Raw genomic sequence first — 21,749 nt, 5'->3', positions numbered from 1 at the left:
AATCATTATAAATTTTTTTTATTTGAAATTGAATATAAACAGTACCTAATAAAAACTGATCGCACGATGTATGATAAACGGATATGATTCGAGAATTTTTGGGATTTTTACAAAGAGGATCCTCTTCCCTCCACGACAGAAAGAACTTGTATGGTAAGTTCGATGGACTAGGGTTGGTTATGGTCTGGTTCAGTTCGCTGCACGCCAAACCCGAAAACCAAACTGAATTAACAATTTAGTTCGGTTCGGTTTCTGATTGGTTCATTTCGGTTTGGTTTGTGCTCGAAACCGTTAGATCTTTTCTTGTTGGGAAGTTGGCTTCCTAACTCCACTGCACAAATCATCAACAAAACTCACAGAAACACCAAAACGAAGTGGATGACAGTGTTGTAGGTGTGAATGAAGACTACTAAAGCGCAAGGGAGACGAAGGAGGCTGAGGCCGATGGTGGCGAAAAATCGGAATACTTAACATGAGCCACACGTTTTCTATCTCGAAAATCTGAGATTGCTTAAAACATAGAAAGAACATGAGAAAAACAACACAAAATTGCAGATACTCTTTGCCATGACAAGTGAACTCGGGCAGCGATTAAGCAAACACATCGGAAAAATCTAACCGCCTCGTAAAATCAGAAAAAAAAACCAACCTAAGTTTTCATCTTCTTCCAGTAATTCTCAACAAAGGAGAAATTATACCCTGCATCTCCTGCAACGACTGTTGTATCCGAATTTCCTCCTCAACTGACCGTTTAAGGTTTCGGATATGGACCTTCAACGCTTCGGAAGCTTTAATGTCCTCAATCCTCGTCTCAAGAACCTTCTTTGTCAACCCCATCAACAACCCTGAGTAACTTGGCACTGTCAAGTGCTTCTGCAAGAACTTCAGCAGCAATTCCAGCTCCTCCGAATCCAAATTCAACGTGCATTTCAGCAGTTTATTCCTCGCCACCAATTCCTCCATCACCGCCACGACATTCTCCGGATTCTTGCTGCGCAAGACACACACCAGAGCATCCTTGTGCCTAAACTTCTTCAATAGCTTGTCATGCTCGGCCAATTTCACTTTCTTTGGCCTCATTACCACATAGTCCCGCTCGGACGGCTTCTCCCCTTGCCCTCTATGGAAATACCGAAAATTCGAAGGCCTTAAAACCCGAATCTGCGGTTCCTCCATCACAGGTCCCAAACCCCCAGCATCCCCCAAGGCCTTCAACCTTTTCTCCCTCTTCTCATACTTCGAAAGCGGCCTATCTAGCTCCTCATCAGAACCACCCCCTGAGCCTTCCTTGTACTTCCTCCTCCCAGCATAGATCATCCCGTTAGAAGTTCCAATCACCCTCGTCATACAATCGGGCGAAAACCCTACCGACATTAGCGGCGCAGGGAACCGCATTGAGTGAGTGACCTTCATCTTTGCATAATCAAACACCTTCATGTAACCATCCAATGCCACACTCAAAATCCTATATTGCTGCGCCTCCTCCCCACTATCCTTTCCGATTTTCGCGACGCAAATCGAAGTCACAGTCTTATTGTGGCTCTCCATTGAATACACCATTTTCCCACCTGCCATCAAATCCCATATCTTCACAGAATCGCCGCCAGCCGTTGCAATTAATCCACCGGATGGCAAGAAAATCACGTCCTCCACCGGCTTTCCGTGATTCACCTCCATCACCGACCCCGAATCTCTAACCCTCACATCCCAAAGCTTCACCGTGTGATCATATGACCCAGTAACGAACATATCCGAACTGACCGGCGAGCAATCGCCGCACCGCACGTAGTCCTTGTGGCCGAGCAAGTCGGAAATCGGAGTCTCGCCAGCGACGTCCCAGTACTTGACAATGGCATCGTCGCCGCCGGAGACCAAATGGAGCTTGTCAGAAGCTGGGTATTTCACGAACCGAGCTGGGCGCATGTGGGATTTAAGTTTCCGAAGCGGGTTTCGGGTTTTGACATCGAAGACCTGGACGAGGCCAGAGAGGTCGGCGGCGGCGACGAGGAGGCCATCGCAGCGGAATGAGGCTGAAGAAACGACGTCGCGGAAGGCGGAGATGGTGGCGGTGGGCGAGAATTGGTTTAGGGGGTTGTAGAGAGTGAGGGAGGCGGAGTGGGCGGCGGCGAAAGAGTGTGGGGCGTTGGGGGAGAAGGTGAGGGAGGTGATGGAGGAGATGAGGTCAGGGATTTGCTTGGTTTTGAAGGAGGACCAGTATTTGGATTCGGGGGTTTGTTTGGGGGTTAGGGGCTTAGGCTTGTGCTTGGGTTTCACAGGGAAGGTCTTGGAGATTTGTGGTTCCGCCATAGATGGAGCTCGAATTGGGGCTGAGCGCTTTTGGGGTCAGGGTTTTGCTGGTGTTAGGGTTTTGCTTTGATGGGGAGATCGCGAAACGACGCCGTCTTATATATCTCTTTTTGAGAAAAAATTTTTGAGCCCATTTGTTTTGTTTTTTTTTTTTTTGAATTCAAATGCGGCAGATAGACGAAGACATATCTTTGCAAGGAATTTGATCCCCTCCCGAGCAAATGGTGGGCACCTTCATGACCCACTAACAAGGATTGTTGAATTTTGATCTAACGGTTACAAACAGAAAGTCTATTTAAAAGTTATAATAATTGTAGCGGTTGGATCAAAATCTAACTATCCGTGTTAATGGTTCATGAGGATCCCCACCATCTGCTCAGGAGGGGATCCAATTCCTATTTGCAAGGACCAATCAATAGTATTCGGTCAGAAAGTATGATGGTGCTATCTAATCTTCTCTAGAGAAAGAGAGATTTTTCAATGTAATCGGCAAACAGAGTGGTACATCACGTATCATTATATAAATTATGGAATATGTGTGTTAAAATATTAATAACTTAAAAAATAAAATTCTCTCACAAACAGACCTAAACATAAGTTGTAAAATCGTCTGAAGAACCGAGGTTCAGAGAGAGAGAGGGAAGGTAGTACGAGGGGAAAGAGACGAATTTGGAGAACGAATATATTTCATTTAGTACTTTATAAATCTCTTGTGAGTGAGCGTGTGATTTATCAGCAGCCAAAAACTCATGAAACTCACCCTCTACCTCTATCAAGCTTCGCCCCGGATTCTTCTTCACACCCCTCTCTTTCATCATGCTCCTTACGATCCGTACATCGTCCCACCTTTTCGAATTAGCGCATAAATTTGCAAGCAGTACATAAATACCACTGTCTTCGGGATCCAATTCTAAGAGTCTCTCAGCAGAAAACTTAGCCATCTCAACATTCCCGTGAATTTTACATGCATTAAGAAGTGCACCCCAAGCAGACTCCCTTGGCTCCATTGGCATTTTGTTTATCAACTCGTAAGCTTCTTCGAGCAATCCAACTCTTCCAAGTAAATCTATCATACAAGCATAATGTTCCTTTTTCGGCTCGATCCCATGATCCCTAGCCATGCTTTCAAAATGCTCTTTGCCTTCAGAAACTAATCCACCATGACTGCAAGCAGACAAGACCGCCACAAATGTGATAGAATCCGGTTTCAGTCCCGTACTTTTCATTTGGTCAAACAGAGTAAGCGCTTGCTTCGCATGGCCGGCATATGCAGCAATCATGGTGTTCCAAGAAACCACATTTCTCTCTGGCATTTCGTTGAAGAGTTGTGCGGCCGAATTTATACCCCCACACTTGGCATACATGTCCATCAATGCGTTCCCCAGAATCACGCTGCGTAGAATACGATTTTGATCGATATAGTAGTTGTGAATCCACTGACCCAAATACAGGCAGCCCAATTGACCACAAGCAGATAGAGCACACACTAAACTGTCCTCTGTTGGAACCATACCTGACTCCACCATGTCATAAAACAATTTCAACGCGTCATTTGGTCGATTATTCTGTGTATAACCAGCAATCATCGCATTCCAAGATACTACATTTCTTTCGGGCATGTCATCGAAAAACTTTCTTGCAGAGTCCAAGTCCCCACATTTTGCATATCCATTAACCATGCTAGTCCATGAAAATACATCCCTGACTTTCATGTTGTCAAAAGTCTCTTGAGCCGCAAGCAAACATCCGCATTTCACATACATATCCAACAAAGCATTGAGCAAATTTAGGCTACAATTCACACTCTTCTTTTGTATGTATTCATGAACACTCTTTCCCATACCAATATCTCCCCTTTCGGAACACGCCGAAAGCACTGCAATCATAGTAACCTCATTCGGCTCGACATTACTCAACAACATCGAGCCGAACAATTCCATAGCCTCATCAGAACAATTACTTCCTGCATACCCATCAATCATCGCAGTCCAAGTAACAACATCCCTCGCAGAACTTTCATCAAACACTTTGCGTGCAAGACTTAGAAACCCACCCTCAGCATAATAATGCAGCAACCCATTTCGTACCAGCAAATCAGAATCAAAACCCATCTTCCAAATCACGCAATGAATCGAATCTCCCTCCAAAACTCTCCCAAACTGCCCGCACGCCTTGAGCGCAAAAACAAAACTTCGGCTGTCCATCTCCACACCTTCACGAACCATTCGACCGAAAAACGAAAACCCAATTGCTGGAATTTGAGCCTTTGAGTAGCCTCTGATCATTGTGTTCCACATATACGTATTGGGCTTTCCAATCTGGGTGAAAAGAAGACGCGCGTATCGAATGTCGCCTCCGTCGGCGAGAGCGCAGAAGGCTAAAACCCTGCTGACCGGAAAGGTGTGCGTGATGAGGCCGGTGGTAGTCATTTGAGCTTGAATTTGCTTCAGCTGGAGCATGGTGGTGCAGGATTCCATGATCTGCAGAGTTGGGTTTGTGATTATTACGTTGGTTTTGGAGTTCCATGTGGGTTTAATGGCGGAGGCTGACGAGAATTGTCTCAGAATTTGGAGCCTGTGAGTAGAAAGCAGAGAGTGGAAGTGGGACTTCATAACATGGCAAATTATTAGCTCAAATGTAGAGTTAAAAAGGATCCAATTCATTCATTTTATTTAGAATAATACTTCACAACCCAAAGAATGAATAAGTTTTTCCTCAAAATTGTCCGTTGCCGATTTATAGAATTTCGTGTATATGACAAAAAATGTTTATATTATTACTACGCTATAAAGATCAACTTTGCAAAAAAAAAATCAATTAAAATTAAGGTCGTTAGTCATCAAATTGTATAAAAACAGATGAACGGAATTAGTATGAGCATTACGAACCATGTATGTATTTGTTACAATAGATTAACCAAATGACCTTAGGTTTAGTTCCTTTTTTGTAGAGGCGATTTTTACAGCGTGATTTATAAAATGAACTGTTTTGATTATAAGAAAAAACTGTCATTCGAATACGAAGAGTTTTGAGTAAGAGTTTCTACTCATCCTTGAATAGCCAAACATTGTCTTTTAATTTATTGGGTAGACAAACGTGGTAGTCACATTATTGTATTATTCAGTTTAAAATGAGTTCTCTGCCACTTTTTTTTTTTTTAACGAGTGACCGCTTAAAATTTAACAAAAGAAGAATCGGATTTTTTGTTCCCGCAATTTAGAAGATTGGATTTGCAATGAGATGTGAATGATTTTAATTTCTTGAGAAGCCAAAAACTTGTAGCTCGAGCGGTTAAAAACATTTGTCGATGCACGGAGGCCCGGCGTTCGATTGTCCCGCTCCCAATTTGCTTGTATCAACTATCAAGAGAACAAATATACAATTACAAATCTATGAGGTTGTTCTGAAACACCACTCCCCAAAAGAGAACAAACACTTATGAAATGATTAAACGTAAGAAGTTGTTTATGTTACATAAATCACAGTGAAACAAAACTTAAACAATTTCCCTTCCCTATAAGCTCTCTCTATTTAGCTTCAAAAACCCTTGTTGTTGTACATATATTACAATCGATGAATGGAGAACGAAGAATTCGGTCCCTAAACGTCGAAATCTCGAGCATTCTAAGATTGTGTACACTAGACGAGGCTTCAACTTCTGCAACGATAACATCCAAGTGAGAGCACGATGTAATGCGGGAACTGCGAAAGGATCGGGCCTCGGGAGAAATGTGGATTGTCACATTCACTGGTTGGAAAATACTGAAATCTGTGAGTTATATATATGCAAGTGAGTTTCGATCAAGATCAGGCTGCGGTCGACCACGAGTAGGCGTTGGTGGTCTTTGAATGTTGAGCTCCTGCTCAACAGAAAAGATACGAGAGTATGTGAGAGGCAACAGGGGAAATGACAAGGGAGTTTTCCATTAAAGGCATATACATATTAAACAACGCTATAGATGTGCTTACCTGCATCCATGCGTCGTCTATGACCCGTTCAGGAGATGTCTCCGGTGACTGAAGAGGAGGTGGCAAAGGATGGATTAATTTTGGAACCACAACCAAACCTCTGCCAACGACCAGTATAGCACCAGCATTGTTTGCCGTCCCTGCAAGAAAAGGCCATATGAGACTGCGAGCACTGCAACAATGAAAGAAACTTACAAAGATTTTGCTTACCGCAATAGTTGGTTGCAGAAAAAAGAGTGATCAACTGTCCCTGGGCAAATCTTTCAAATCCATCCATGACACATTCATGAGCTCTTACAATGAGTTGTAATTTGTTTCTCTTACAAAATTCTGTGACACGATCAGGCTGCAAGTAGCAAGAATATATTAGTACGGCGGTGCAAGTATGTATACCTTAAGACTTAAAATTATGCACATGAGAGGGTTCTCGAAAAAACAAGATTGTATAGGACTCAGTCAACACGCTGTCGGTATTCCAAAAGAAAATTGACATTGACGTAACGCCAAACTACAGTAATGGTGATTATTAGGTATAACAAACCTGCTCTCAGTTCATCAAATGTACAGTTCATTTGATGTTAAAGAATGCAGTTTCAATCGGTTGCCTATACTGTCGCTTGGACTACAGTTCTCAAAGTGTTGGGCTTTTCAGTAAATCACAAACGGCTATATCTTTCCTATTGTATGTGAACTGTCAAAATTGTTATAAATTTAACGTCATATTAGTGGCTCCTACTGTTTGTTTTTTGATAAGTGACCCCCACCTAAACCCTAACAGACACTTCTGTGCAGTATCAATGCCAGAAAGAGAAAAACAAAGTCATATGAAGACGAGTAATGCTCGAGTACAAATTCAGAAAAAGAACACAAAACTGCGTACCCCAAAGGTGACAAGACCAGGTCCTCTGGCATTTGGTCTCAAGCCCTCTACACTGTCGTTTTCTGTGGGATCAGACCTGTGTACATAGATGTCAATAGGATCATAAACATGAGCAATTATATTAACAGCAAACGAACAGATGAACTGAGCAAGAGTGTACCACAAAAGATCCATTAAAATTATAGAGCCAGCATCCATTGTAATGGGTCTTTCAAGCTTCTCTATCTGTTCTACAGAATTGATAGATCTCCCAATGCCTCCATGCATACAGATAATTTTCTTTTCAATCAGAGCAGCAAGTGGGAGATAGTTGAAAAGTTGATTGAACCGAGTCCATGCCCAGATTCCATCATTCTCGCCCTACATGCACACAAGTTACTATTAACTTTTATTATTCTCAAATCCAGAGAAAAGACTGCATCATGTCTGCATAATTAAAACCCGTACCATTCTCTCAACGCATTCAATACGAAAACCAAAGAGTGCATTGATATCAGCAGCTTCATGGTTTCCACGTATTAAGTGAACATTGTCAGGATACTCGATCTGCAAAAACAATCAGGGCATATGGTCAAATATAAAAGTGGGGAGTACAAAAAAAAAATATAAATTAGATTACTTAAAAGAAGAACTTGCCTTCAGTGCAAGGAGCAAAGTTATGGTCTCCAAGCTGTGCTGTCCTCGATCGACATAATCCCCCAAAAACAAGTAGTCGATATACCTGTAACAATAATTAGACTAGCTGAAAAATCTGATTTATTCTTAGATTCATAGTTTATATGGGTGTCATCAGCCAAAAAGCTTCTGAAAAAACTCTTAACACTTCAAAAATTTATTAAGCGAAGAATTGGAGTAAATTCTTCATATGCGACTTTACTTCACCAGTAAATATCCGAGTCAAAGTTCTGGTGTAAACAAATTCCTTCTACAAGTATATTGACAGATATGGAATGTGCACAAATAGTCATCTTACGTTATGTCTCCCGCAGCAGATGGAAATCCATATTCATCAAATAAGCGCATTAAATCACCAAACTGTCCATGAAGATCGCCAAATACTTTAACAGGGGCTTTCAGCTGAAGAACTGTTTGCTCCTGCATAAATATCTGCTCAGCAGCATAACAAAGTTCTCCCACTTCATAAGAATCCAGGAAAAACTTCCTATTGACAGGGGGTTTCCAGTTTCGAGGCCTCAACAATGTAGATATAACCTGAAAAGTAATAGATAACCCAAAAATAAAAAAATAAAAAAATAAAAAACCTGTCAATTAACAATAACAAAAATTCCTTCCAGAAATAGTGTGTAAAAAGAGAGGAAAAAGATCAAATGTTAACTGATGCTTGCCTTCTTATGTAGCCCTTGTGGAGACTTCTGCCTGGTGTACTTTTTGTTGGGATGTGATAAGTCATTGTTCATTGGAATCGTTCGTCTGCTCTCATTTTCAAATTGATCCAAAGACAACTGTCTCACCATCCCACCCAAGTTGCCTACAGCCTCTTTGGCAACGACAACCTACAACAACAGCAAATTATAATTTATGCCACTTAAAGATGAAAATTTCCCTCAATTAGGTTTTGATGTAAAAGACATACAGCTCTGTGATGAAGACGAACATCTGCCTCGGTGTCACTACCATCAGACAATGTTTCTGCAACTTGTGAGTTATCATCTGAAACAGATGTTTCTTCAGAAGGAGTAGCAGATGCTGATTGCGCAGCTTGCCAAACAGCACTGGCTGCCTCAGCTTCAGCAGCAGAAGCCTCCCGGAGTTTCTCCATTGAATTTTTGTCCATGCTGCCAAAAAAAATGATGTTTGGCACAAATTATAAGCACGTAGCTCAGTCAAAGCACTTGGTAGAGAGGGAAAAGAGGATATGGAATGATACCTCAAGCCAGTTGATGAGGTACTCTCAGGTTCACCATCAGAAGATGTTCCAAAAGTACTTGTGTTAGCATGAAACATTCTGGGACTGGATACAGTTGGGGATCTCTCAGATGTTAAAACAGGCAAATTACCTTCAGACTGAACTGATGAATTTTCTGCAACCAGGAAGTCATCTAGCAGGATGTCTGTACAAGAAGATAAAACAAAAGATATATTAAAACATGATTGAACCACATAAGCAGAGGAAGGCTGCATCCATTATTCAATGACATTATTCATATTTTCATTTAGGTTCTAAATACCTCCCTTAAGACCACCATAAATATATATACGAAAACCAAGAGATGCAGCTGCGTGGCGAAAACGACGCATGAGCTCCAAAGAAGGATCATGGTCATTCTGTCCCTTTCCTGTGCGTGAGGAAGTCACAAGCCCATTTCTGTCTAACCAAACTCCAGCAGCAGTGTCCAATACTATCAAATAAGGAGAAAGGAACATAGAAACAAAAGGTATTAAGAAAACTTAATGAGCTTACATAATCATGGTAACAAATTTAGCAACCAAAACATTACCTGCAATAGCTGCTTCACCTTCTATACCACGACCTCCCCTAAGAGCACCTCCTGTAACATGTAATCTTGCACCAACAAAAACCTGATGACAGAATATGCCAATTAGGTGCTAAAATAAGGTTCGAACTCAAAAGGGTAAAGATAACTCAGAGATAGGCAGCTAGCTGAGCAGAAAATGCAAAATGCAATAGTACCACAAACATTGTATGATAATTATGGTTTCTACTGCCAAATATATGTTCAGTAAACCATGTGCTTCACTTCAAAGAAAAAAGAAAAAAAAAACATATAAAGTAATCATGCAACGTACAAATGGGTAACTTTGCATGCCTAGTTTATATATTAGCACTTACCGCCGCATGTTCATATCTTGGTGAAGGGGATACACCAGGTGCAAGGGTCCACTCCCACTGACCATTCCTATGCATAAGCAGTCCATAAGCGTCTGCTAGAGGCTGTGGGAGCATAGATATGAGCAAATCAAACAAAATCAGATAACCCGTTTAGCTCAAAAGACCCCCAGTATAAATTGATAAAGGCAATATACAAGAATGATAGAGAGGTAAGACTCAGATTCCACATACCGTTCCAGAAATATCTCTTCCACCACAAAGCAAAAACATACCATCTGAGCGAGCACTGGCTGTTGCATACCTGCAAAATAATCTTGGCTCAAAAAACAAAGTCCACCAAAACTCTCACAACATTTCACTTCTCGACATATGAATTTTTTACTCACATTCTAGCAGATGGTCTATCACCTTCTGGGTTCAGCCTAGCCCATGCATAAGGTTTTTGAGCAGTATCCAGAGCCCAAGCATCAGAAAGAACTCTTTTCCCTAAAAAAAAAAATTATATATATATTAAATAAAGACAGTAAACATCAAATGCTTCAAAAAGGCCCTGCATTTGACAACAGTGAAGTGTATGGATAGCAAACACTTAGGGTTTAGTGAATACACACACCATCATTTCCGCTGACGGTAACAAGATATCTTTGAGCAACTAAGTCCATTACATGGCCGTAGCGAGGCCCGGGTCCTTGTCCTTGTACAACCACTCTACGGACAGACAACAAAAACAAAAGTACAAATGTTTTGTACTGCAATTTTGAGCATTAATCAATAAACTCTGAAGTAGAACAAGCTCAGTTAAAGTCAGTTATACTCACCTGTGCCATTTAAATTTATCGTTGGTTAAGTCCAGCACGTAGAGATCATCTGTGGAATGCCCGGCAGGACCTATGCCGCCCTAAGCATAGAAATTCACACATATCAAGTTTAACACTCATTCAACCCAGTAAGAAGTTGATTCATGAACTTTGAAACTATCAGAAACCCAGTTAAAGAGAACCTCTAAACTTATAATCCATCTCTAAACCCCAGTAAACACAAAAGACTCTAAATTTCGAATCATTCCTCGAAATGTATAACTCAATTCACCTGAAATACAACCATAGTGCCCACCGCAGCTGCCGCGTGAGCTGCCCTCGGAGAAGGTGGCTCACCTGCAGGCCTCATTCTGCAAGAATTGGAACAACCCCGAAAGCAGAAAACGATCGGTAAGACTCCAATTCAATTCCAACAAGTTTTTTGAAATACGAAAACCAAAAATTAATACAGCAATTAGAAAATACCTAGTCCATTTCCTGGTGAGAATATCATAGGAATGCACCGAATTGGTCACCCCAGCTAACCCTACATTCACAATCAATCAAACTCCAAACAAAAGCAAAATCCAGATTCGAATTGAAATAGTGAAGCAAACATCGAGGAGGGAGAGAAATTTTAACTGATGCCAGGGGCGGAGGAGGGGCCACCGCCTTCAATGGCGGTGGCACCACCGAAAAGGATGAGACGGGGGCCGTGGGTCTTGGTGGCAGCGACGGCGGTGAGGGTGTGAGCGCAGCGTGGACCAGGGGCGTCGTCGTCGCAATCCCAAAAGGTCTCGAGAGTACGATAGGTCGGAGCCGGGAACAGCCATGGCTTCGACCCCATCAAAACCCAAACCCGGAAGCAGGAGCACCACCACCAGCAACTAGCAGAGCCGTTTGATTTGATCTGCTGATTCCCTCTCTCTCTCTCTACTTTCTCAGCGGGGACGATGATAAAGCCTTGATCGCTGTTGGCTGAGATTGTGGTGCTTCTGGGGCCCGGCCTTCGGCTCCGGACACTTTAATTTTCTTTATTTATTTTTTAAATTCTTTTAAATACATTTTAATGAAATTTAATTGAATAATCGTGGAGGTCGGTAGACTACAACTACGCTACGTAGTACAGTCAAAACAGGTGACTCAACTACGATCCAACTCTTAAATTTGTTATTTTCGTATCCTTTCGTGTCGAGTTAAAAAAAGTTTAGCTCACTTAGGATTAGTAGATTATACAATAGAAATATCTAGTTTCGTGGTATAATCAATGCACGTATTATGTTGATATTTTCTACTTTTATGAGAAAGTCGTGGGTGCTTTGATCAATCGAATTTAAAGAATATCTACACTTGTATAGGTGTAATTAAGTATTATACGATAACTTTCAGTAGTATGACAGTCTATTAATATTTCTCTCACTTGTAAATAAAAAGTCTAACGTTCAACTCTTATGAATGACAAGTTGAATACCTAATTACGACGAACTCATACTGTCACATAGATCAAATATCGTCGTTAGAACGAAGAAGAAAAGTATTACTACGTGTAAAGCGCTCTTTCTCCTTGAAGACTATTAAAAAGTTGACATAAATGCATAAGGAAGTGCAAATATGGAAAAAGAAGTAGCAAGTCAAATGGTGTGTTAACTCAGAATCTAACGATGCACAGCACAACATTTTTCACCTCCGTCAATGCCCGTCAGTCGACGCCACCGGTCAGGTCCGGCAAAATTTTTGGACACTAGGCAGGAAGAATGTACAAGTGGCCTACTTTTCGGTGAGGGAGAAGAAGCGCACTTCCGTAAGTTACAAGGTGCTTTGAGGGAAACAAACTCTGAACTTTTCTAGACCAATGTCATCATTAAACAGCAGTTCAACTAATCCGACAGATGATATAATACATACCAGAAACAAGACGATTATATTCCCGACAAGGAAGAAATTTAATAGAATGAATTGTGATCAGGGGCATGGATTCGGAAACCTTTCATGAACCTTGTTAATTTCCGCGATTACTTCTGGTGTGAGCTCAACCTTGCATCCATCTAGGACCTCCCGAAGTTGCCACGACTTGGTTGCTCCAAAAACAACACTTGCAACGAGGGAGCGACTCAAAACAAAGGCTGCCAAATGCAAAGAACGTAGATACTGAGTACAAGGTCGATGACTGTAAACAACTGCGATATGAACATAGTTTAAGGACAACCACATTGTATATGTCAAATCTACAAAAGATGTGTTAGCTCAAGCAATTAAAAGAACTACGGTTTTAATCCAACAATTGAGAGCCAGCAATCATTCTGAAATCAGTACATGGCTGTATGGTTTAAGCAACCAGGTCAAGAAAAAGGGAAGAGGAACGAGCAGATTCGGAACTTATCTAGAAGTAATACTTCATTTATAATTACAGACGTTGTAATTAGCAACATCAATTCTCTGAACTCAAAACAACAGTTCTACATGGACAAGTACAAGGAGAAACCATGAGAGAGAGAGAGAGCGAACCTATTGCGAGAGATACTGGATGAAGACTGTACTTTTCTGCAATCTTAAAGTATTCCTGTGAACATAAAAGAACAGAACTGTAGGTATTCATGAACCGCTATGGCATATATGCAGAAACACCCACCATCTACGTATGATACGCTAAACAAAAGTAACATATCGCCTAAAAGAGACTGCTGGGCATGCAAAGTCAGACATAAATTTGAGATCGAAATAAAATTCAGTAAAAAGGTATGATTACAATATTCGTACCCAGATTTTTATATGAGTTTTAAAATGTGTTTTCTTTAACTTTCTTAAAATTTCATTGAAACCCTGGACTCAGAAATCTTCAGTAACCTATTAAAGTTAAATTGTTAAAAGAAGAACATATGTACCATGGCTGCTGCTCTTATGATGTGATTAGACAGGTTGTATCTGGATTCCCCTTCCGAATATTTCCCTGGCGAAGAAACATAACAGTTTCGTTCATACAAGATCACCACTTGAGAGTGCAGAAAACACCTACGTTCTAAAATATTAGAGGGAAAATTTTAGAACTGACCTCTAAAAACATTCAACCGAGCATCTGGTGGACCCCCATCAGGCGAAAAATACTTCCCAGAAAGTATACCCATTGCAAGGGGGCTATAAGCTAGTAAACTGATCCTAAAATATTGAATTGAACTTTATCAAGAAATGGGCAAGGGCAGGTCGAAGTTCAAACAAATTTTCCCTATAGTTTCATGCATGATGAATAGTTTAGTTTTTACTGAAATCTAACCCTTGAATACCTCTCATGATGACAGCATTCAGCCAATCCAGAATCAAAAGTTCGGCAGAGCAAGCTGTATGCGTTCTATCAAATTAACAATAAGTCGAATTAGTCCAAAAACCGATGAGCAATACAGTAACCATTTGAGTGAGAGTATGAATTCTATCAAATAAACAACCTGCAGAGACACAATCTTTGGACGGTAAGTGCTCCTTTCAGCCACCTGAACAAACTTCATGACACCATACGGTGTTTCATTACTAAGACCAACATATCTGATCTACAAAACAGAACTTTTCAATCATTATGCCATCACCATGTTCTCAAAACATTGCAATAAAGAGGAGAAAAACACCAACAGTATGAAACTAACCTTACCCGAATCAACGGCTCTCCCAAGAGCATCCAGCTGTTCCTCTATACGAATCGAACAAAATTGTCGGGTTGGATCATATTCAGTTTCTCCAAACATGGGAACATAGCTACAAAAACAGTCATAACTCAGCTGAAAGTTTTACTAAACGCTCGGTGCACATTGAAGCACAAGTTTCTCCAAACCGCAGTGAAGTCAAGCAAACTTCTTTGTGAAGTACACATATACAGTTGGGGGCAAGAAAGAAACTTTGAACAATATCTAGCAATGGGATATCCAGAATTTAAATTAACTTGAATTTTCCACTAATTTCACAAACAACAGAAGAAAAAAAAAGTCTACATACAAACCGATCGGGCCAATGAATCTGATAAAGATCAATGTAATCCGTCTGCAACCGCCTTAAACTGCATTTAATCATTTCATATCCCATCACTAAGCAAGTCAAAACACAAAGTGCTTAAGCAGAACTAAAATTATGAACTATATGCTTGATCAAACCTGCCGTCAATGGCGTCGGCGATATTCCTGGCATCCAAACACTTGGGGCCATCTCGAATCCAAGTCATCTGCCCAGACGGTCCCGTAACCTGCATCAACACAACGTTCCCATATCAAAAACCAAAAGAAATCTAACATAATAACACCATTGGCGTGAATTGTTAGAACCAGAGCTTTATCAAGTACCTTGGTGGCCAAAACGACGCTGTTTCGAGGGATTTTGCTCTCTCTAATCCAACGGCCGAGGTACTCCTCGCTCCTACCCTGAGTCTCTGCTCGCTGAACCACCGGGTACATTTCTGCCGAGTCGAAGAAGTTGATTCCGGCCTCGAGAGCTCCGCCGAGGAGCCGAAATGACTCCGGCAGCGAGTTTTGCTCGCCGAAAGTCATCGTCCCTGCGAAGAATGAGTCGGATTCTCAGTGGGAATGCGAGGGACAGTATTGGAAATGGAGAAGGGAGAGTGTGACGAACCCAAGCAGAGCTTCGAGACTGTTAGATTCGGTGCGAGGTTGACGAGCGGCACCGCCATTGCTTCCACCGGAGAAGCTCCCTTGGAGTCTGTGAATTGCGAGAGGGGCGGCGGGGAACGAGAAAATGGAAGTGACGGATTTCGGCGGTTCTTATATTTGTTTTGGTCGGGATTTCAGGGGTTGGGTTGAGAAAACGTAGGCAATGCTATCCGTACACTAATTTTTTATTTTCACCTGCTCCTCTTAAAATTCTATCTTCAAATTAAATAAATTGAAAAAAATTAATAGTAAAAAATTATGCGCATAAAGTAAAAGTGGGTATGTAAATAATATAATCTTAAAAAAATAGGTATGTGTCACTTAATAATACAATTCACATGTAAATAAAAGGTTTTAGATTTAATTTTCGTTAATGATAAATTTAAATCATATTATTGTTAACTCATTATCAGACTAAGCCTATCATCTCCCTTTTAATATAAATAATATCGCTTGTTCAAAAAAAAAAAGATATGTAAATAATACTATTATAAAAATATAGAACTATTATTTTTAGGAAAATTAATGAAAATGATTTGAAAATTTTAAGTTTTAACGATAAGAACAAAATAAAAAAAATAATACCATAATTGACTTTTTAATGAAAAAAATATGATTTTTCGTTAAAGTAAACAATACCGAAAATTTTCCGTTAAAATTCCCATTATTTTTACACCACTGCATATTATACAATTTAGCATCTCCACACATCTAGTATGCTCTCGTTTGACAAGTGTTTTTAAACAACTAAAAAATATTTTTAAAACTAATTCTTAATAAAAATATAAATTAATCATAAAAAAAACACTTTAATGCTGATTGTAAGAAATCTCAATTGCACCAATAACTTTAATGAGATTGTAAGAAATCTCAATGCTGATTTTTAAAATGAGATTGTAAGAAATTAATCATAAAAAAACACTTTAATACACATTGGGCAATCCTCAATTGCACCAATAACACGCTTTTTTCAGACAACCAAGAGTGCACACAAATTAAATTGTTAAAAAAAACTAATCGTTAAAATCAAATCCGCACCAAAATACAATATAATCGCGCTCTTAAACACAAAAAGTTGCAAACTTTTCCAGATACCAAACAAGACTATAATAAATCTGTATTAAGCCTGAAATTTCCCAAAAATTTACAACCCATTAAATTCCAGATTACAACAATACAACCCTAAAATTCTTGTGAGGCGGATCCAATTTCACCTTTCCCTTTCCCAACCTTCTTCGGCAGCAGATTCTGATGGATGTTGGGCATAACACCGCCGTTTGCGATCGTGACAGCTCCCAAAAGCTTGCTCAGCTCCTCGTCGTTTCGCACAGCCAGCTGAATGTGCCTCGGGACAATTCGGTTCTTCTTGTTGTCTCTGGCTGCATTTCCAGCAAGCTCAAGCACCTGTAAACCCAATCGAACCAAATCGTTTCAGTGCAATTCTGGCATTTTCTTGGAAGACAAACAGCAACTCGAAGCAGAAAATGAACATAAGCTTAACAGTAAATTGTTGAAATTTTCAAAATCGAGCCCAATCAAAAGTCATTCACGATGAAAACAATTCAAAATGTAACTCCAATCAGAAGCCGAATTCAATTCCAGATTTTTCTCAGTAGCCAAACAGCACCAAGAGTCTAACATCAGATAAACAACACAAAGCGCAGCAATAAATTGTTAAAATTTTCGACTTTATGAAAATCGAGTCCAATCAAAAGCCATTTTCAATGAGAACGATTCAAAATATTAAAAATCGCATTACAAACATTACTCGATTCAGCATTTTCTCGGAAGCCAAACAGCACCTAGAATCCGAAAATGAAAAGAGAAACGAACAATCGAAATGAAGCTGATTAGAGCACAAACCTCAGCAGCGAGATACTCGAGGACGGCGGAGAGGTAGACGGGGGCGCCAGCGCCGACACGCTCGGCGTACTTGCCGGCCTTGAGGAACCGAGCGATACGACCGACGGGAAACTGGAGGCCGGCCTTGGAAGATCGGGAGACGGATTTGGAAGCCTTGGGCTTGCCTCTGCCGCCTTTGGAGGTCGGAGAACTCATATCGAATTTTGAAATTCGGACCGGAATCTGCAACCCTAGCGGCGAAAAATCGAGAGGCAAAGCGACGGTGCGATCGGCGTGGGGCTTGAAGGTGTGTGATACTTCGAAGGGTTTGGGGAAGGGCGTGGGTTTATGTAAGAGCGAGTGCTGTGTTTTGATTGGCTGATGAGGTTAGGCGCGGATCGCCAGCGTGGAAATTTGATTTTTGGCGGAATTGGAAAAAGAGGGAAAATTTTTAGGACGAGGGAAATTTGGAAGGTGCGTCAATGGCTCAAAGTTTCGAAACTGTTCCTCCAAAACGGTGAGCTTTGGTTTGCTTTGAGAAACCCATTGTACTTGTGCTAGGCCCATGTACAACCCCATCACGCTGGCCTGGCCACTTTTACTAACCCAGTCTGAGTTTTGCTCACCTGCACATTTTCTTGCATGAGTCATTTTTCTTCTACTTGAAGGGCGCGTTTGTTTGTCCGTACTAGCTTTATTGCATGAGTCTTTTCAAAAAAAAAAAAAAAAACATGTTTATTTGCCTGCATTAAGCTTTATTGGATGGGACTGGCTTAGCGAGGATTACAATTTTGTGTTTGGTGCAAGCAAGAAGTGACTTTAATGAGACTAAGTCGAACTTGTCTCGACTAAATGCTTCATTTGGTGGTCTTAGTGAGACCCCCGAAAAATAGAGGATTGCTAATCCTATCTCCAACACATGTATTGTTTGCACGCTTACATCGTCTCCAACTACAACTCCCCACCCATATCAAGATTTAAAACTCAACTACGGTAATAGGTCCAATGAAACTAGAGAGGCTCTTGAATTTCCGATATTAGAGGAAACAACTAGCAGGCATTCTGGTGAGGGAACATGGAGGAAGTCGGGGATCAAAATCGTTCTAAATAAGTAAACACGTCATTACTCATCAGAGTGAGATTACTTCAAGGTATATAAAAAGGATAGAAATAGAACAAAGACGTGTCAATTAAAGCAAAAAATTCAGTTCATTTAAAGTGCTAGTAATCTTGATTCTCATAGTATACATGGGTTGAAGAAACCATTCAAACTCATCACCATTCCCATCCACGTGTTAAAAACACATTGACGGAGCTAGCTTAGGCTCAGCGGGGGTGGATGCCCCACTCAATTAGTATTAACTCTTCGATGCACTATTGTCATCGTTGGAAGAGCATATTTGGCCGTAAAATTTATGTTGAGAAATTAGATGGGAGATCAATGGATAAATGATAACATGATTATGTTTTTATAGAGAGAGAGATTTGATGGTATTAGTAATGAAGTTGTCATTCAACGTTTGAAAACATGAAACATGTCGAGGGCTATTGTAATAAGTTGTATGAGTGTTTTGTTGAGTACATTCTTGAACTTTTTAATTTGTGACTTTGTTATTAGAGGATGCCCACATTCATGCAGATCTCTAGTTTCATCCTTGTACAAACATCAGAAAATTAACACAAATATATACACATTGATCACATAATGTAACAAGAAATTCGACAATCACAATGTCACTAAAAAACCTAATTATATCTGCAATGTGACGCTATTTTAAATCAATCGCACATTTATTATTGCGTTATCCATACAAAATACCATCACATTGACGTTTCAATTACAACGTAAGTTTAGCTCCGTGATAGGCGTTTATTTCCCGGCTAAGCTCGCTCTTTTTCATGACGCAAGGGTTGAAAAAGAGCAGGGTGGTTCTTGAAGTCGAAACGGTCCAAATTGGTGGGAACAATTCCCTCCAAGCTCTTCACATTGGCTCGAGCCCCATGAGCAACCAGCAACAGAGCCACCTGCACATGCCCCGCCTCCGCCGCGCAGTGCAGCGGCGTGTAGCCAGCATCGTCCACGGCATCCACCAGAGCACCATGATTAAGCAACACCTTCACACATTCGATCCTCCCTTTGAACGCCGCCCTGTGCAAAGGGGTCCAGCCATTCTGGTCCCTCCCGTTCACCTCTGCCCCTTCCGCAAGGCAACTCTTTATCCCGTGAGCGTCGTCCAACCTTGCCGCCCGGTTCAGGACGTCGTCGTATCGCAGGAAACCCAGCAGGCTCGTGTGCCCGTTCGCGGCGGCGAGATCGAAAGCCGTCCTTCCGTCTTTGGTGACGGCGTATTTCACATTGGAGCAATTTAACAGACACTTTGCGGCCCCCAAATGCCCCTTCTCCGCCGCCCAGTGAAGCGGACTCCGACCTCTAGAGTCCGTAACCTCCGCATTGCCTCCGACAGAAATACAAAACTTCAACATCTCGACGTGGCCGTGAGCGGCCGCGATATGAATCGGAGTTCGACCTTCCTTGTCAACCAAATTCACGTCAATTCCATCAAGAGTCTTGTACAAAATCTCAAACAAATCGACCCGGTTCATCGCCGCCGCGTCGTGCAAGACCTCGTCTGCTGAATTACCAATTTCACAGCCGGAGGCGATCAGAACCTTCACAATATCAATGTTTCCGGACCGAACACCGAGAGATAGCAAAGACCCGGAATCCGAATCTCTCTGATTCACAACCGCACCGGCGTCAATCAGGTCAGAGACCAAATTAGCATTCCCGGAAGCTATGGCGGGACCGAGCAGCGCCGTGAGCTCAGCCCCAGAGCACCCAGAAATCGCCTTGTTAAAAAACGAATCGAATTCCGCGATCCGGGTGAGCTGAGAAATCAGAAATTCAACCACGTGCGGACCCACAAACGAGATGGGTATAGTAGCGTCCCGGAAAACGTGAGGCCCGGGCCGGCTGAACAGGCGGCGGAGATGCTCCTGGTCGGCTTTCCCTGTGGGGAGCATGGAGGCCTGGACGTTGATGACGTCATGAGGGTTGGTTGTGAGGGAGAGCGGGGGCTCATCAGACGGCTGAGAGAGGAGGAGGGTGTAGGAGGAGGAAGAGAGCGGCGGGATTATGGAGAGGGGGTGAGTGAAGGAAAAGAGAGATGGGTTAGTGGTGGTTAGAGAGACGGCGACGGACATGGTATGCATGAGGTTGCTCAGCCGGAAGGTTGTGCTGCACTTTTGGTCTCGCTTGAAGTTGAGCTCCACTTCCTTCACGTCTGGCTTCACCAGCCTGTCCATGGCGAAAATGAACTGGAAATTTTCCGGGAAAGTGATTTTCTCGGGAAAATTCGGTGTTGGGGTTTTGGATATCTGATGAAAATGGTGATTGGTTTGGTTGTTTGATCTTTTTCTTCCTCCCTTATGTCCTTTTCATGCAAAAGTTGTAATATTATTATTATTTTTATTATTTATTATTTTTTTGAGTGTGTAAATTCAATTTTTTATTGGATAAGCTATTAAGTAATCAAGTGGTTTAATGGTGTGGGACTTTGACAACGAAAGAGTGGTTGTTGGCTTTTTTGAATATGGAACTTTGAAGCTTGAGACCTAAACTTCTTATTTTTTTCAAAAATTTAAGTAAGATGATATGAAGCTTGGCACGTGATCGTGTTTAGTTAATTTAGAGAAAAACTTACATACAATCGAAATGTCATTGTATCGGTATCTCAAATCAATCACGTATTATTGTATGAAAAAAAGATTTAAGATACTTAATGTTGTTGGATTTTAGATACTATTGAAGTGTCATCCCAGTCTGTGGAAAGTTCTTCTAGAGAGATTGATGCAAGAGTTGAAAGTTCAACTGGGATGACCCCAAGAGGTAGGTTTCGTAGCAGGCTCCATGTTTTGATAATGAAATATCCATAAAGTGAGATCATATTTGGTCAAGAATTCAACAAGTAGTGGCAGATGATAAAGATAGGAAAAGGATGATTCTTTTCCTAGAAATTTTAAAGATCTTGTAATCGTGTTTGTTCATCATACATCGTACGGTCAGAAATCATTTAAAATTTAAAATTTAAAATTCAAATATAAATAGTACCTAACAAAAACTAACCGCACAATGTACAATGAACGAACACGATTGTTGGATTCTTAGGATCCGTAGGAAAAGAATCCGACGAGGATCCTCTACCATAAAGATAGGATCCTCATTTATGGAATTGTTGACCCTAAAAACTACCAAGCCTACGTGGTGCACAGGCCGAGTAATTAATAAGCTAACTACGTCATTCAATTGTATGCGAGGAGTGCCAACTCGTCGGCTGAGCTCGGCCGAGGAGTAAAATGTATTGATGTTGCGTTGAGCGCGCTGCTGACTTCTTAATGTTACGATTGTGGCCGAGGAAGGAACACACATCGGCCTTCGGGTTCTAGAGCTTGAAGACAAGGCTACTAGTTCTGCGAAGTTCAATATCAAATTCAGTTTT

At 41.2% G+C, this 21,749-nt stretch overlaps 6 protein-coding genes across 7 annotated transcripts; all 6 read right to left on the bottom strand.

Moving 5' to 3' along the window:
• Positions 1–484: 484 nt before the first annotated feature.
• LOC137741736 (protein SLOW WALKER 1) lies at positions 485–2,387 on the bottom strand. The gene has a single exon (XM_068481452.2). It carries the CDS (start codon positions 2,305–2,307, stop codon positions 658–660), a length of 1,650 nt encoding a protein of 549 aa, XP_068337553.2. The 5' UTR covers positions 2,308–2,387; the 3' UTR covers positions 485–657.
• Positions 2,388–2,809: 422 nt separating this feature from the next.
• On the bottom strand, positions 2,810–5,012 carry LOC137743876 (pentatricopeptide repeat-containing protein At2g22410, mitochondrial). The gene has a single exon (XM_068483810.2). The coding sequence runs from the start codon at positions 4,968–4,970 to the stop codon at positions 2,895–2,897; it is 2,076 nt and encodes a 691-aa protein (XP_068339911.2). The 5' UTR covers positions 4,971–5,012; the 3' UTR covers positions 2,810–2,894.
• Positions 5,013–5,731: 719 nt separating this feature from the next.
• Positions 5,732–11,958, bottom strand: LOC137742603 (serine/threonine-protein phosphatase BSL1). The gene is made up of 21 exons (XM_068482511.2): positions 11,408–11,958; positions 11,252–11,312; positions 11,058–11,136; positions 10,787–10,866; positions 10,582–10,676; positions 10,355–10,454; positions 10,200–10,269; positions 9,969–10,070; positions 9,616–9,697; positions 9,346–9,516; positions 9,045–9,228; positions 8,751–8,952; positions 8,503–8,670; positions 8,130–8,368; positions 7,793–7,877; positions 7,604–7,702; positions 7,317–7,516; positions 7,157–7,232; positions 6,487–6,622; positions 6,277–6,416; positions 5,732–6,167 (listed from the first exon to the last, which is right to left on the bottom strand). The coding sequence occupies exons 1-21, from the start codon at positions 11,610–11,612 to the stop codon at positions 6,084–6,086; spliced, it is 2,658 nt and encodes an 885-aa protein (XP_068338612.2). The 5' UTR covers positions 11,613–11,958; the 3' UTR covers positions 5,732–6,083.
• A 344-nt stretch (positions 11,959–12,302) lies between these two features.
• On the bottom strand, positions 12,303–15,569 carry LOC137743566 (uncharacterized). Of its 2 annotated transcripts, none has more exons than XM_068483485.2 (11): positions 15,371–15,567; positions 15,085–15,293; positions 14,899–14,987; positions 14,748–14,804; positions 14,398–14,506; positions 14,203–14,304; positions 14,044–14,108; positions 13,815–13,918; positions 13,648–13,712; positions 13,271–13,325; positions 12,303–12,888 (listed from the first exon to the last, which is right to left on the bottom strand). In XM_068483485.2, the coding sequence occupies exons 1-11, from the start codon at positions 15,426–15,428 to the stop codon at positions 12,728–12,730; spliced, it is 1,074 nt and encodes a 357-aa protein (XP_068339586.2). In that variant the 5' UTR covers positions 15,429–15,567; the 3' UTR covers positions 12,303–12,727. The 2 variants fall into 2 exon arrangements, with proteins under 2 accessions (XP_068339586.2, XP_088535650.1); XM_088679524.1 differs by having other exon boundaries at positions 12,583–12,942; positions 15,371–15,569.
• A 931-nt stretch (positions 15,570–16,500) lies between these two features.
• On the bottom strand, positions 16,501–17,586 carry LOC137742777 (histone H2AX). Its single transcript, XM_068482725.2, has 2 exons — positions 17,272–17,586; positions 16,501–16,812 (listed from the first exon to the last, which is right to left on the bottom strand). The coding sequence occupies exons 1-2, from the start codon at positions 17,464–17,466 to the stop codon at positions 16,591–16,593; spliced, it is 417 nt and encodes a 138-aa protein (XP_068338826.1). The 5' UTR covers positions 17,467–17,586; the 3' UTR covers positions 16,501–16,590.
• Positions 17,587–18,905: 1,319 nt separating this feature from the next.
• LOC137743456 (protein VAPYRIN-LIKE) lies at positions 18,906–20,833 on the bottom strand. Its single transcript, XM_068483348.2, has one exon. It carries the CDS (start codon positions 20,554–20,556, stop codon positions 19,132–19,134), a length of 1,425 nt encoding a protein of 474 aa, XP_068339449.2. The 5' UTR covers positions 20,557–20,833; the 3' UTR covers positions 18,906–19,131.
• Between the last annotated feature and the right edge of the window lie 916 nt (positions 20,834–21,749).

This window comes from Pyrus communis, chromosome 11 (genome assembly GCF_041283825.1).
Source record: "Pyrus communis isolate YQ-2024b chromosome 11, ASM4128382v1, whole genome shotgun sequence".
Lineage (NCBI taxonomy): Eukaryota > Viridiplantae > Streptophyta > Magnoliopsida > Rosales > Rosaceae > Pyrus > Pyrus communis.
This window is presented reverse-complemented; position numbering and strand designations above follow the sequence as displayed.